This window comes from Acinonyx jubatus, chromosome C2, assembly GCF_027475565.1.
Source record: "Acinonyx jubatus isolate Ajub_Pintada_27869175 chromosome C2, VMU_Ajub_asm_v1.0, whole genome shotgun sequence".
Lineage (NCBI taxonomy): Eukaryota > Metazoa > Chordata > Mammalia > Carnivora > Felidae > Acinonyx > Acinonyx jubatus.
In genome coordinates, this window is record NC_069384.1 from 112,779,738 (window position 1) to 112,793,280 (window position 13,543).

Sequence of the window (13,543 nt, forward strand, 5' to 3'; positions counted from 1 at the left end):
TCCCCGCGCCAGGGCGCACCCGAGCCCGCCCTAAGGCAGAATCTCGGATCAGTGCGGCGCTCTGCGCGCTCCAGGCCTCTCCGCGGCGCAGGAAGGGAGGGCGCGGCACCCAGGACCGGCCCTTCCTCGGCCTGGGCCGCTCACTCGCGTGCCCTCTGCCGCCCCCAGCCTTAGTTTCGGTCCACAAGTCCTTGATTAAACAGGCGCAGGCCACTTTCCCTTTGATCCCGCCCTAAGTCCGTAGTAAACTCAAAGGAATGCAGGTCCAGGGCTCCGCGGGAGAGGTCCGCGCGCCCGGGAGGAGTGGGTGGGGGGCACCGGTCTCCTCTTACCCAGCAAAGTACCTAACACGCCCAGGGGTTTCTGGAGCCGGGTGGGGGAGGAGATGTTGGAGGAGAAGGAAGGGGAGGGACGAGAGGAGGCAGGCAGGCTCAGGACTTGAAGGTCATGCATAATTCAACAGCTCAACTTTCGGGCCCGCCTCTTTTCTGAGAGTGGGAGTTCGCTCCAAACTTTGTTTATGGGACAGTCCGGGAGCCGCGGCGGCCGCGCTGTCTGCTTCTCCTCCGCCTCCTTCTCGCGGGGCGCGAACGCCTGAGGCCAGTTCGGGGGATGTGAGAGCCGAAGTCCCTCGGCTGCCAGGCTCCGAGTCGGGATTTGCCAGCCCGGCCCCAGCTACATCCCTGCGAGCTCGGGACGCACCCGAGCGACTGAGGCCCGACGGCGAGTTCGGGCGGGACGGCGGCTGCCGCACGCCCAGACTCGGCTTCGCTGCGCGCCCAGGTAGAGCCCGCTGGAGCGCGCCCGCTCACCCCGCTCCACCCCGGGGTGCCGGGGCTCCTTGGGCTTCCGGCGTCGAGACATCGTGGAGCTGGTTTGGGTTTAAACTTTGGGGGGCTGCCTGCCGGGGAAAGTTGCGACCTGTCCTTTGCCACCAGCAGTGCAGCAACCTCCTGAGTGCAGTTACTCCCCCTCCCCCGCCTTTCCTTCTTCTCCTCCTCCCGGCAACTTATTTGCTTCAAGAAAGTTGCATAATTCTCCAGCCTTGGAGGGACCCCTCCCCCATCCGGCTGGCCTTACCGCTGAGTGTCTGGGATTTTGAGGCGGACACCTATCTGTTTCCACTTTTTCTTTTGTTTCTATTCTGCTCCCGAACCCCTTCCTCCGACTTTAAATGAAAGGCTGATCTGCCCTCCTTTCTCCTTGCAGAAGATGAATCCGGCCTCGGTGCCCCCTCCGCTCCCGCCACCCGGGCAGCAAGTGATCCACGTCACGCAGGACCTAGACACGGACCTCGAAGCTCTCTTCAACTCGGTCATGAACCCCAAGCCCAGCTCGTGGCGGAAGAAGATCCTGCCCGAGTCGTTCTTCAAGGAGCCTGACTCTGGCTCGCATTCGCGCCAATCGAGCACCGACTCGTCCGGCGGCCACCCTGGGCCCCGGCTAGCCAGCGGCGCCCAGCACGTCCGCTCGCACTCGTCGCCCGCGTCCCTGCAGCTGGGCACCGGCGCCGGGGCTGCAGGCAGTCCAGCGCAGCAACATGCGCACCTCCGCCAGCAGTCCTACGATGTGACCGACGAGCTGCCGCTGCCCCCGGGCTGGGAGATGACCTTCACGGCCACTGGCCAGAGGTACTTCCTCAAGTAAGTCAGCTTGAAGCCAGGGGGGCACAGAGTCTCGGTGCCCAGGGTGCGCATGCTTGTTGGTGTGCGTTGCGTGTGTGTGTGTGTGTGTGTGTGTGTGTTCTGTCTGTGTGCCCTTACACGTTTCTTTCCGAAAGATAAGGGAAACTGGAAATAGGGAGTGAGTCTCTGGGTGTTGGAATGGTAAAGAATCAGAAGTAGAGAGTCTGGAAAGGTTCTTCCGGGGTCCTGGAAGTCCCAAGAGATTGCAGACCTGGAAACTCATAGAGGTAAGAGGAGAAAAAAAAAAAAAAGTTTTGGAGTGATTCTCCTGAAACACATAGGTTTCCCTGAATCTGGAATATTGATATAGACTTCTGGGCACAAACCCTTACACCCTTACCTGTCCACTCCAAGTCAGATGCCCCCAAGCCTGGTCCATTGGGATGTGACACGGAAATAAATTCGAGAAAATTTCTGAGGCTTGGGAAAGAGGGGGACTTTTGGGAGTGTAGGTGGTCTGCAGTCTCTCCATTCTTGGGAAAAGCAAGCTAGAGAAGCGAACACTGCCTGATAGGCCTTATTGCTCCCAGCTGAGTGATGTAATGACCACACAGCACAGTGATGTAATGAGCAACTCGGTGGTGAAGTAGTTGTGGGCTGGAAAATCAATTGTGTGGAAATTGGGTCAGGAGTTTTATTGTGTCGCACTTAGTAACCTAAAATACCATCGAATCAGGAGCCTGTTTTGTCATTCTTCTTTCCTTCCACATTGTTAGGGCTTTTTGATGTAATGACTTTTACATTAGATTCAAATTAGACTGTACAGGAAAATACATTCACAGACATGAAGATTGTTTCAATTATGGTACCCTAAGATAATTCTATTACAGAAGAGAAATCAAGTTGGAACTTGAAATGTAACCAGTGAGGTCAAGGGTGGGGGGTGGGTCAGGCTATTGATGGTCTAGATGGAGGTTGTGCCAGCTGGTCCACTTGATTCATGATTGCCTTGCACTGGTGGGCAGTTCTCTGCCGTGGAGGGAAACTCCTCGTCTTAGAACTTGCCTTAGCTTTTATTTATTTTATTTTATTATTTTATTATTAATTTTTTTTAACGTTTATTCATTTTTGAGAGAGAGAGAGAGCTCAGGCAGAGGAGGGACAGAGACCGCGAGGGAGACACAGACTCCAAAGCAGGCTCCAGGCTCTGAGCTGTTAGCACAGAGCTCGACGCGGGGTCTCGAACCCACAAACCGTGAGATCATGACCTGAGCCGAAGTTAGACGCTTAACCAACTGAGGCACTTAGGCACCCCCTTAGAGTTTATTTTAAAGCCCATATTTGATGGAGAAGCCTCAGTTTAAAAGTTATGCTAAGACATTATGTGCTATTTAAAAAATATATAATCAAGCCTTTCTTTGGTGTTCACATTTGATACTTTGATTGCTGTCAGTTGGCACTGATAACAAATATACAGTAGTGGATGCAGTTTAGTATAGCCGAGTCTTTGGCTCATCCTGGTGACCAATTCTTCCCCATCCCAAACCTGTTGACATCTTGTGCAAGGAGGAGTTCTTAATTTTGTTTCTGGGGTTGGTGTGATGCTGAGAAGCACTTGTCCTGAAACAGACTTGATGGGCATTTTGTTCCACATCTGGCCTCCTCCCAGTCTTTGAGTGTTAGTGTGGACATGTACTCAATGCTTTGGCTTCTGAATGGCTGGTGGAATTCAAGTATGTGATGTAATAACATGACATTTTTCTAAATGTGATGGTATTGTTCTAAAGGATGACCTTAATTTCTATGGTACATAAAGCTCTAAAATAATATTATATTAAGTTTACTTAGGTAAATGCAGCTTTGCATATTTATTGTGACTTTTATAGAAATGGGTTTAGTAATAAATACAAATAGAAAAAGTTGCGATAATTTACAGTAATTTAGGGGGATCTTTTTTGGTCTCAAATGACTTTTTAGCTGTGTTTATAAATATGCACACCACAAATATATAATACATGATCAGTATAACTGTGGTTATTAAATATGTGAAGTAAGAGCTAGGCTTGCCTAATATCTGAGGAAAGCCAGGTAAAAAAGAGCCCCCCAAAGAGCAAAAAAATTTATGCACACGTTTTGAATGATTGAAACTAGGGCAAAAATGGAAGTTAGCTTTGGGTTTAGAGAAAGTTGCCTCTGATTCATTTGTCCATCCACCACAACTACAGCCACTTCACAGCCCAAAGCGGAACATATCTCCATTTCACTTTGGATAGTCAGTGAAGACTACAGCTGAAAAAATGTGGAGGGAATAGGTTAGCGTGATTTGATATGGCCCCTGGAAACTATTTGGCCAGGTAGCTAAGGGAATTTAAGAAATTAAGTCATCATGACTATTGTCTTTCAAGATAAGAAATCTGCCAGGAATTCTCTGAATTTGGGGGGCGGGGGGGCTGTGTTTAACAATGGAGTACATTAAAATGTTGTATGTCATACTTTGTTATGTAGCCTCCAAAGGCAACGTATTTTGACGGATTAAATAGAAGCTTGAAAAACGGTGACAACTGACCCTGAATTTTCATAAAGTCTGTTTTGCTCCATCATCCATGAGATGGGGCTACCAATAACATCCTATTATTGATTATATCAGTTGAGAGAGAGAGCGCCTTTATAAATGAGAAATTAAAGTATTTAGATATAATAAGGGCCAGGTTTTTTTGTTTTGTTTTGTTTTGTTTTGTTTTTTGGCTAGAAAGTGACCATATGACTTTGGAAAAGTCACGTGGTTATTTAATGGCAGACTCTGGACTGGATCTGTTGACCTCTACTTACAGAGCAGTTTTCCATTTTCCTCACTCCCACCTTTATCCCCCATTTCACTTCCCCTGCTGAACAATGAGCTTTATGGGAAACAAAGCCTGGACTTTAAGAAGCTTTAAAAAGCTTTTTGTCATTTACTTAGGTAAGATTGTTCCTAGGTATATGATGCAATGACTTTCTGTTATCTCTTAAAGGGGACCTTCCCTGAGCTGTCACACCTTTCCTGTGTTGTTTCTTTAGGGCCACATGTAAAAGTGGAGATGTTGATGTTAAAACACACAGCCTCTAAAAATGGCTGCACTGTTCCCACTGTCTTCTAAGCTCATAAGTCAGGCCTGGGGGGTGTAGGTGTTGGGCTCTTAGCCACCAGGCACACTGACTTTGACCACTGATCACATTAAAAATTAAAAAAAGTTCTGGTTATAAATGCGATACATGTTTATTACACATAAACCGGAAAGTAGAGGATTACAAAGAAGAAAAAAATTTGGCTTCAGTTGAACTACCTTCTTACAGAAAAATTTTTATTTGAATAACATTCTATAGGAAAAAATATTTTACCCTCGCTCTTAAATACAATTTCAATTATAGCATTTGCCTGCCACTCCCAATTTTTAGTAATAATTTTAGTGTTTTGCCTTTTCTGAAACGTGTCATAGAAAATTATTTTTGTCAAAGTGATCTATGCACTTGGTAACAAATCCAATAGTACAGAAGGACTTTTGTTGAAAAACAATGGTTTCCTTCACCTCAAGGCTCACAGAAGGAGCCTTTTAGTTTTTTTTTTTTTAACTGTTTCTGTACTTAATTCTTAGATTGTTACCTCTTTAACCCTGATGTGCTTTTATCACAATTTTTTTGATTTATCATCAGCTTTTAACTTCTGATTGAAAATGAGAATTTAGCTTCTTAAACTATTTTTTTCCTCTCCTAAATTTGATATTTATATTGTTTTTAGTTTGTTAGATCACCTTTGTTATTTTTTGTCAATTTTTGACAGTGTTTCTTGACTCCCCATTATGTAAGTCAAGAAGGTTTGGGGAGATACCTGTTCTACCATTCTCTTTTTGTGATCACACCTCAATAGCCCAAAGCCCTGAACCCATAATCAATAAAAGTTTTGTGCTTTGCTCTTAAATTGACCTTTTTATTCATAAATTATTATTAAAGTTGAAAATCTAGAGACATTTACATTAGTACATTTCTGTAAATATAATTTAAATGCCTTTTATATTAAGATTAAATGTTAGACTTGTTACATTGGGTCTGGTGTCAGGATTCCTGGCCAGTCACAGGAGAACATGTGAAGCACCAAGGTCAAATGGATTCTTTCTTTTCATCAAACTCTTCATCACTTGTTTAAATTTGTATCACCTTTTAGTTTCTTCATAATTGGACCTTCACTTTCTTAAACATTGTTTCAAGTAGTTCTAATTGCCTTTTTATATATTTATATATTATTTGCCTCTCAAAATTTTTTAGGTTCTAAATCCCATCAGTTCTATCAAGTCTTGTTTCCCTAAGCTTTTATGCCCAGATTCTTTTACCTTTCTGTGCCATTCTGGATTCTGATTGTTCTCTAGGCTTACAACAGAGCTGTCATCTTGGGACTTCTCTTTTCTTCTCTCTGTGGCTGAAAGTAGTATTTCCTTTTCTCATGTCCTCCTCTTTGTTGGTTTATGCCCTCATTTTGCTGGAGTACATGCTTGAGTAACTTACTAGGGGTGCCTGGGTGGCTCAGTCGGTTAAGCGTCCAACTTGGGCTCAGGTCTGATCTCACCATTCCTGAATTCGAGCCCCGCATCAGGCACTGCGCTAACAGCTCAGAGCTTGGAGCCTGCTTCGGATTCTGTGTCTCGCTCTCTTTCTGACCCTCTTCTGCTCACACTCTGTGTCTCTCTCTCTCAAAAAATTAAGTAAACATTAAAAAACTATATATTTGTGGGAGGTAACATTTTCAAATCCTTTTTTTTTTTTTTTAAATGTTTATTTATTTTTGAGAGAGACAGAGACAGACTGTGAGCAGGTTAGGGGCAGAGAGAGAGGGAGACACAGAATCCGAAGCAGGCTCCAGGCTCTGAGCCCTCAGCACAGAGTGTGATTCGGGGCTCGAACTCACGAGCTGTGAGATCATGACCTGAGCTGAAGTCGGAGGCTCAATCGACTGAGACCCAGGAGCCCCTCAAATCCTTTTTAATCAAAAATATTTATTTAAAAATTTGTTTTAAGGGTGCCCGGGTTGCTTAGTCAGTTAAGCACCCGACTCTTGATTTTGGCTCAGGTGACCATCTCACATTTCGTGGGATCCAGTCCCGTGTCAGGCTCTGTGCTTACATTGTGATCCGTGTTTGTTATTCTCTCTCTCACCCCGCCCCCCAACATGAATAAGCAAACTTAAAAAAACAACTTGTTTTAAATTTCTCTTTCTTTCTTTCTTTCTTTCTTTCTTTCTTTCTTTCTTTCTTTCTTTCTTTCTTTCTTTCTTTTCTTCCTTTCCTTCCTTCCTTCCTTTCTTTCTTTCTTTCTTTCTTTCTTTCTTTCTTTCTTTCTTTCTTTCTTTTAAAATTTAATTTAGTTTTATTTTTGAAAGAGAGCATGAGCAGGGAGGGACAGAAAGAGCAGGAGACACAGAGTCTAAAGCAGGCTCCAGGCTCTGAGCTGTCACCACAGAGCCTGATGTGGGACTCAAACTCATCAACTGTGTGTGTGCCCCTAAATTTATTTTTTTAAAGAAGAACTGACTCTGGGGGCACCTGGGTGTCTCAGTCGGTTAAGTGTCCGACTTTGGCTCAGGTCATGATCTCACAGTTTGTCTCCCTCTCTCTCTGCCCCTCGTGCTGTCTCTCTCTGTCTCTCAAAAATTGAATAAATGTTAAAAAAAAATTATAGGAAAAAAAAAGAACTGACTCTGGCTTGTTTTTTTCTGTTTACCTTTGGATGGCAGTATAATGTAGTTTTCATGAAGGGCCTTTTGTCCTTAAAAAAATATTGCCAGCTGCCTCAGTTTCCTTGTGTGTAAAATACCTATTAGTAATAGTAATACCTATTTCGTGGTATTTTGAAAGACTAGATAAAATAACATATTTGAAGTGTCTGGCATCTAGCAGGCTTTCAGGACAAGTTTGTTCTTGCCTCCCATTTCCTCTCTCTCCACACACATGCACTCTCTACCTGGTCAAAATCAGATGCAGAAACTTTGGCAATAGGTTAAGCTGGTTGTGACTCTTGGTTATAGTTACGGCTGTGGACGACAACCTAGATCTGGAATTGCAAGTCAAGTTTGTAAATTTAAAATAAGACGGAGTCAGTTTTCCTGTTAAGAAACCTAAATGGGAATGTCCACCGTGGGTACCCTTTTACTTTAGCGTCTTGGGTAGAGGATACCCAGTCCCTTCTGAGGAGGGTCTACTTTTCATTTTTTTTGGAATCTGGCTCATGGCTACCACTTGGGCCATTTTGTGTGTAAGGTGGGAGATGTGAGTGGCGGAGGGATCAAGAAGTGGAGAGAGAAGAGGAGGGGAGGTAAGTGACATTCGACGGACTGCTCTGTGCCAGACAAGGCAGGGAGTTGAGTCCATGCTTTCCAGAGACACAACATCAGAATCCCCTGTGGAGCACACTCACAACGTGTGTGTAGAAACTTTTTTCTCATAATCCTAGGTGCTTTCACGTATATACTTTTTGTTAACCCTCACAGTGACCCTGTGAATAGGTACATATTACTACCTCATTTTGTTTTTGAGGAAACTGAGGCTCAGTGAAGTTGAGTAAATGGCCCAGGGTCACATATCAGGTGAGTGGCAGGGATGGGATTAGAATTGTGTGATTCTAAAACCTGTATGCCCCTGCACCATGATGCCTCATGCCAATTAGGTGCCCATAATTAGACCCTATAGTTAGGTGTCCTTGGTGACCAGATAACTAGAGTGGTGGATGGAGCATTAGAGTTTGTTTCTGAACTCAGTCTGGGTGGTCAAATTTGGAGTTCTTGGTGCTGGAGAGAGAGGTGTTGAGAAAAACAAACCAGCAATGGATAATATAACTACAGTGCCTACTTATATTTTATTCTTATCAAGTTTTCCACCATTATTAAATGCATATCACTTTACAGGGAACAGAGATGTGACAGGGAGGGCGGGTGACCTAATTGATGTCTGGATCCAGGTACACTTGAAGGGCTTGTTAAAAGGGTTCATTAAATAATGTTAAAGTAGTTTCAAGGAAAAAAAAAAACAGGTTGCTTCTCATTGCCTTTATAATTGCAGAGATTGATGAGAGAGAAATTGCTGTAGAGGTTTGAGGCAGTACTGAGTCTTAGTTTTTGTTTGTTGACCTGTTGACTTAAGACTTGTAGGAATTGTAGGGACGCCTGGCTGGCTCAGTCGGTTAAGCGGCCAACATCTGTTCAAGTCATGATCTCATGGTTGCTGAGTTCAAGCCCCCTGTCAGGCTCTGTGCTGACAGCTCAGAGCCTGGAGCCTGCTTCAGATTCTGCGTCTCCTCTCTTCACCTCCCCCCCCCCCACAACCTCCCTCCCACACTCTCTCTCTCTCAAAAATAAATAAACATTAAAAAAAAAAGACTTGTAGGAATTACAGCCTTATATATCATTTCCTCCTTTCCCTTCCTCCTTCAATGATGTATCTAACCACAGGAAAGGGTGATAGAAGTAAAAGAATCAACCAAGCCAAAGGATATATATATATATATATATATATATATATATTTTTTTTTTTTTTTTTTTTTGAAAGGTGGTTTGGAAGGCTGAGGACTGAAGTAATTGGCTTCCTAAAGAAGGGCAGATTCTGAGAGGATGGCCCTTCCACTGGTCTGAGGGGGACTGTGCATGTTTTAGTGCATTGAAATATCAGTAGAGGAGTGTTTTCCAAAGTGTGTTCTTTGGAACCCTAGTCCATTCAGATGCTTTGTGAACATGGGATTTCCTGGACCAATAAGTTTGGGATATGTCGCATACTCTATCCCTCTCTTGGAATTTTACAGTGTACATTAAGGACTCCAAAGTCACTTATCAAAAAACCAGTTTGTTTTTGTTTAAGTCAGTATTTCACAAACTCCTGTGATTTGAACATTTTTATTCCAAGTATCATCTACTGCCATCCGCTCAGGAATGTTTTACAGACTATACTCTGGGAAACCTTTTTTGTGACTTTCATTACTTTCATAGTTGAGAGTGTCATATTTGAATCAAGTTACAGTGTTTTGTTTTCCAGTGTGCTTTGTGGATATGTATTATATTTTCATTTTTATGTCTTGTAATGGTTAATTATTAATGCTTGGAAAGCAGTCCTAAATATCAGACAAGTGGGATATGACACGAGAAAACCAACAAATACAGTACATTGTGGTAATATAATCCTGATTTTACTTTCAAAGGTATGTGTGTGTGTGTCCACTAGGAGAATAGATACCAACATGTTTATTTTACAGTGGTCCTTTCTGGAATGATGGATGATTTTTCTTGTTTACTTTCTACCTTTCTGTATGTTCTAAATGGCCTACATATTTCTTTTTAAATTGGGGAGGGGGAGTTATAAAAATGGTGGAGGAGAACGGAAGCAGAGAAGTGTGTGAAGCCAGGTGCCTGGCTAGCTTAGTGGAGCATGCAGCTCTTGATCTCAGGGTTGCGAGTTTGAGCCCCAAGTTAGATGTAGAGATTACTTAAAAATAAAATCTTTAAAGAAAAAAAAAAAAGATGGAGTCGTAGATTTGGGTAGGTGTGGTAGGGTGTGGGGAAATCTCTTAGCCATAGCTCAGTAACTGAAGCCTGGAGCTTATGTTACTAAATGGATGCTCCTTTAGAACTGCTTGTTTTTCTTGTTTTGGGTTATATTCTTTCTTTTTGTTAAAAAAATTTTTTTTTAAATGTTTATTCATTTTTGAGAGAGAGAGAGAGAGAGAGAGAGGGAGACAGAGCGTGAGCCGAGGGAGGGGCAGAGAGAGAGGGAGACACAGAATCCAAAGCAGGCTCCAGGCTCTGAGCTATCAGCACAGAACCCAATGCGGGGCTCGAACCCACAGACTGTGAGATAATGACCTGAGCTGAAGTTGGCCGCTTAACCCACTGAGCTGGCCAGGCGCCCCTGGGTTATTTTCTTTAGAGATGAACTGACACAGTAATTCCTAGAATCTTCACTGAGAATTCTCCATATCGCCTCAGGATAAGAAGTAGGATTATGGCAGATCCTTAGGTCACACGAAATTTCCTTCAGCTTATTCTTTATTTGCATGCACTCCTTCCTGAACTTCTAGCTTTTATTTAATGTTCCATCCTGGCACAGCAGATGATAAATACGAAAGGAAGAAATGATATTCACTTCTTGGCAGTATTGGATGAAGTGCAGTTGGGAAATATATGTAAAGTGCTTCATGCTGTGGCTGGCATAGTAAGCACGGCTGAAAGTTTATGACTGTTATTGTTCCCAGTAGAGAGGGCGGTGGGGGTGCCATCTCCAAAGACATTTCCTTCATGCCACTGAAAGGATCTTTGGCTGTTTTTCAGCATCGACAATGAAAAATCACTGAACTTCTGTTGTGTGTTAGCTCCTTGCGGTATGCTGTAAGGGGAGAAATATGTGGCACGTTTTCTGACCTCAGGCAGCTGACAGTCTAGCTGGGGAGACAAGGAGAACACAGACGAAACCAGGCTAAAGAGCTGCCTCCTGACCTATGTGGGGATAGAGCCTTGAGCAGCTGCTCTCCGTGTGGTGGAAGCTCTTGGGAGGTGTGTCATAATAGGGCAATCGTTTCTATTATGGTTACAGGTCTGAAACTTGCAGCCGTGCTGAACGTCTCCTAGTTCTCTCATTGGCTGCCCTCCCTTTGGCCGTAGGAACTTGGCATCATCTATTACCTGTGCCTGGAACATTATTTTCCTGCTTTTTGCCTGGTTGACTCCTATGCTACCTTCAGGCATCAGCTTCGATGCTACTCCTGCAGGAGGTTTTTCCCGGACTCACAGCCTTTCACGCTAGTTTATTTGTTTAAATGTTTATTTCTTTTTGAGAGAGAGAGAGAGAGACAGAGAGAGAGAACACACACACACACACACACACACACACACACACACACACACGTGTATGGGGGTGGGGCAGAGAGAGGAAGATAGAGGTTCCAAAGTGGGCTCTGTGCTGACAGCAGAGAGCCCAATGCAGGGCTTGTACTCATGAACCGTGAGATCATGACCTGAGCCGAAGTCCAAGGCTTAACTGACTGAGCCACCCAGGTGTCCCTGCCTGCCCTCCCCAACACACTAGTTTAGATCCTCTGGCTATTGTTCTCCCATAGCCCTGTGTCTCTCTAGCCGTAAAACTACTGCCATGTTTCCATTTAATTGTTTCTCTTTTTCACTACACTATAACCTCTGTGAGGGCAGGATTGATATTTGTCTTGCCTGTCATTGTATAACTTGAGCACAGTGCCCATCAAATAGGTGGGTGCTTGATAAGGAGGGGATCCTTTAATGCTTTCTTCTGACCATTTGCATTGCAAGCTTGTACACTAGCATTCCTCATGGGAATCTACCATGCTCAGGAGTGTAATTTCATCTTGTCCGTGCCCCTTGGACCGAAAGTTTAGAATCATAGTTCCTCATAGTATGATGCAGCGGAGAGGAAGACGAATGAAGAGAGGGTCTTCAGAGAAGTCTGTAAAGGTGGTTGAGTGGGCCTTGAAAAATGGGAAGAAAGTGGGTAGGTGAGCAAAGAGGCCTTCTAGGAAAGAGGAGGTAGGAAGAGAAGTTCAGGGGCAGAAATGCCAAGGGTGTGTTTTTAGACCAAGAAAAGTCTGGCCTGACTTGGTTTAAAAGGTAAGTGATGGTTGGTGGATGACTGTACATCCCATTGAGACTTTGGAACCTCACTCAGCTAGATTGAGCACATTGACTTTTTGCTAGTAAATGTCAATTTTCTCATCCCCTAATTTTGAGATACTCGAATCCTAGCTTTATCTAAATGTAGCATAAGACCCCACCATTATCTCCTGTGTTGAGATCTTCCCAGTTGTTTGAGGAACTAAGGATTTTATACTGATTTAAAAGAGTCAGTAGAGCCTTTCATTAAGTTCATCCGTTCATCTGACCATCCATAGACGTATCCATCAGCCATCTACTCAATTTAGTTTGTGCTGTGCCACAGTAGTGTGTGATCTTTGCTTTCCAAGTTAGTAGGCTATGAGGCTACCCTAGACTCAGGCCCACCCCCACTGAATCTGCCATTTCTGCTTATAATTGAATAGCTTGTGGGTCTGGCTGCTCCTGGAATACTCTCTTGTGGTTTTGGATAATTTCTCACTTTCTCTGAGGCTGATCAAGTGGGCACAGGAAAATTGAGATTCTTGTAGCACAGTTATCCCACCGAAGCCCAGCTAGGCCCTGGTCCCTTGAGGATGCCTGGATGGAGCAGCTGGGGGCCTTCCTCTCAGGCACATCCTTCCTAAACTCTTAGTAAAGCCTACTGAGAGCCTTTTCATGCTGAGTCACTACACTGAATCATGTGTAAATGTTTTCAGATGACTTCTTTAAAACAAAAGTTTTGAAATAGGTAATAGATACATGTAAATGATAAAGAATTCAGTACCAAAAAAAAGAAAAAAAAAAGCATTCAGTACCAAAACATATACTGTGAGAAGTCTCACCCTCCCCCAGTCCTCTGGTCCCTTCTCTAGAGCACGGGTTTCTTTTGTCTTTCCAGAGAAACTCTATGTGGGTATAAGCATGTGTGTATATATATATGTCCACTTAGACTATTTTCAGTATGGTGCAAATAGTAATGTACTGTACACGCTCACCTGCACCTTTTTTCACTTGGTAGATCTTGGTATTTATTCTTCGGTACATAAATGGTTACTCTATTTTATTTCTTTAAGGACCACATAGTATTCCATTGTACGGATGTAGTACAATTTGTTTTAACTGATACCTTATTGATGGACATTTAGATTGTTTCTGATTTTCTCTTTTTAATTTTAAAAATAACATAGGCCCAAACACTACTGGAGGAATGAAAATGGAAAAATAAATTCTTCCGATCTTCCCCGGATCCCTGGTTTAGAGAGAACCATTGTTTATTTACACTTCATCCAGA

The 13,543-nt window shown here is 43.6% G+C and overlaps 1 protein-coding gene across 1 annotated transcript in view; it reads left to right on the forward strand.

The window, feature by feature from the left end:
- Positions 1–487: 487 nt before the first annotated feature.
- The window catches only part of WWTR1 (WW domain containing transcription regulator 1), a 134,519-nt gene continuing 121,463 nt past the window's right edge, over positions 488–13,543 (forward strand). Inside the window, exons 1-2 of the mRNA XM_027061617.2 lie at positions 488–783; positions 1,210–1,643. Coding sequence (XP_026917418.1) covers positions 1,213–1,643 — 431 coding nt within the window. The 5' untranslated portion in view covers positions 488–783; positions 1,210–1,212. The remainder of the gene's footprint in view (positions 784–1,209; positions 1,644–13,543) is intronic.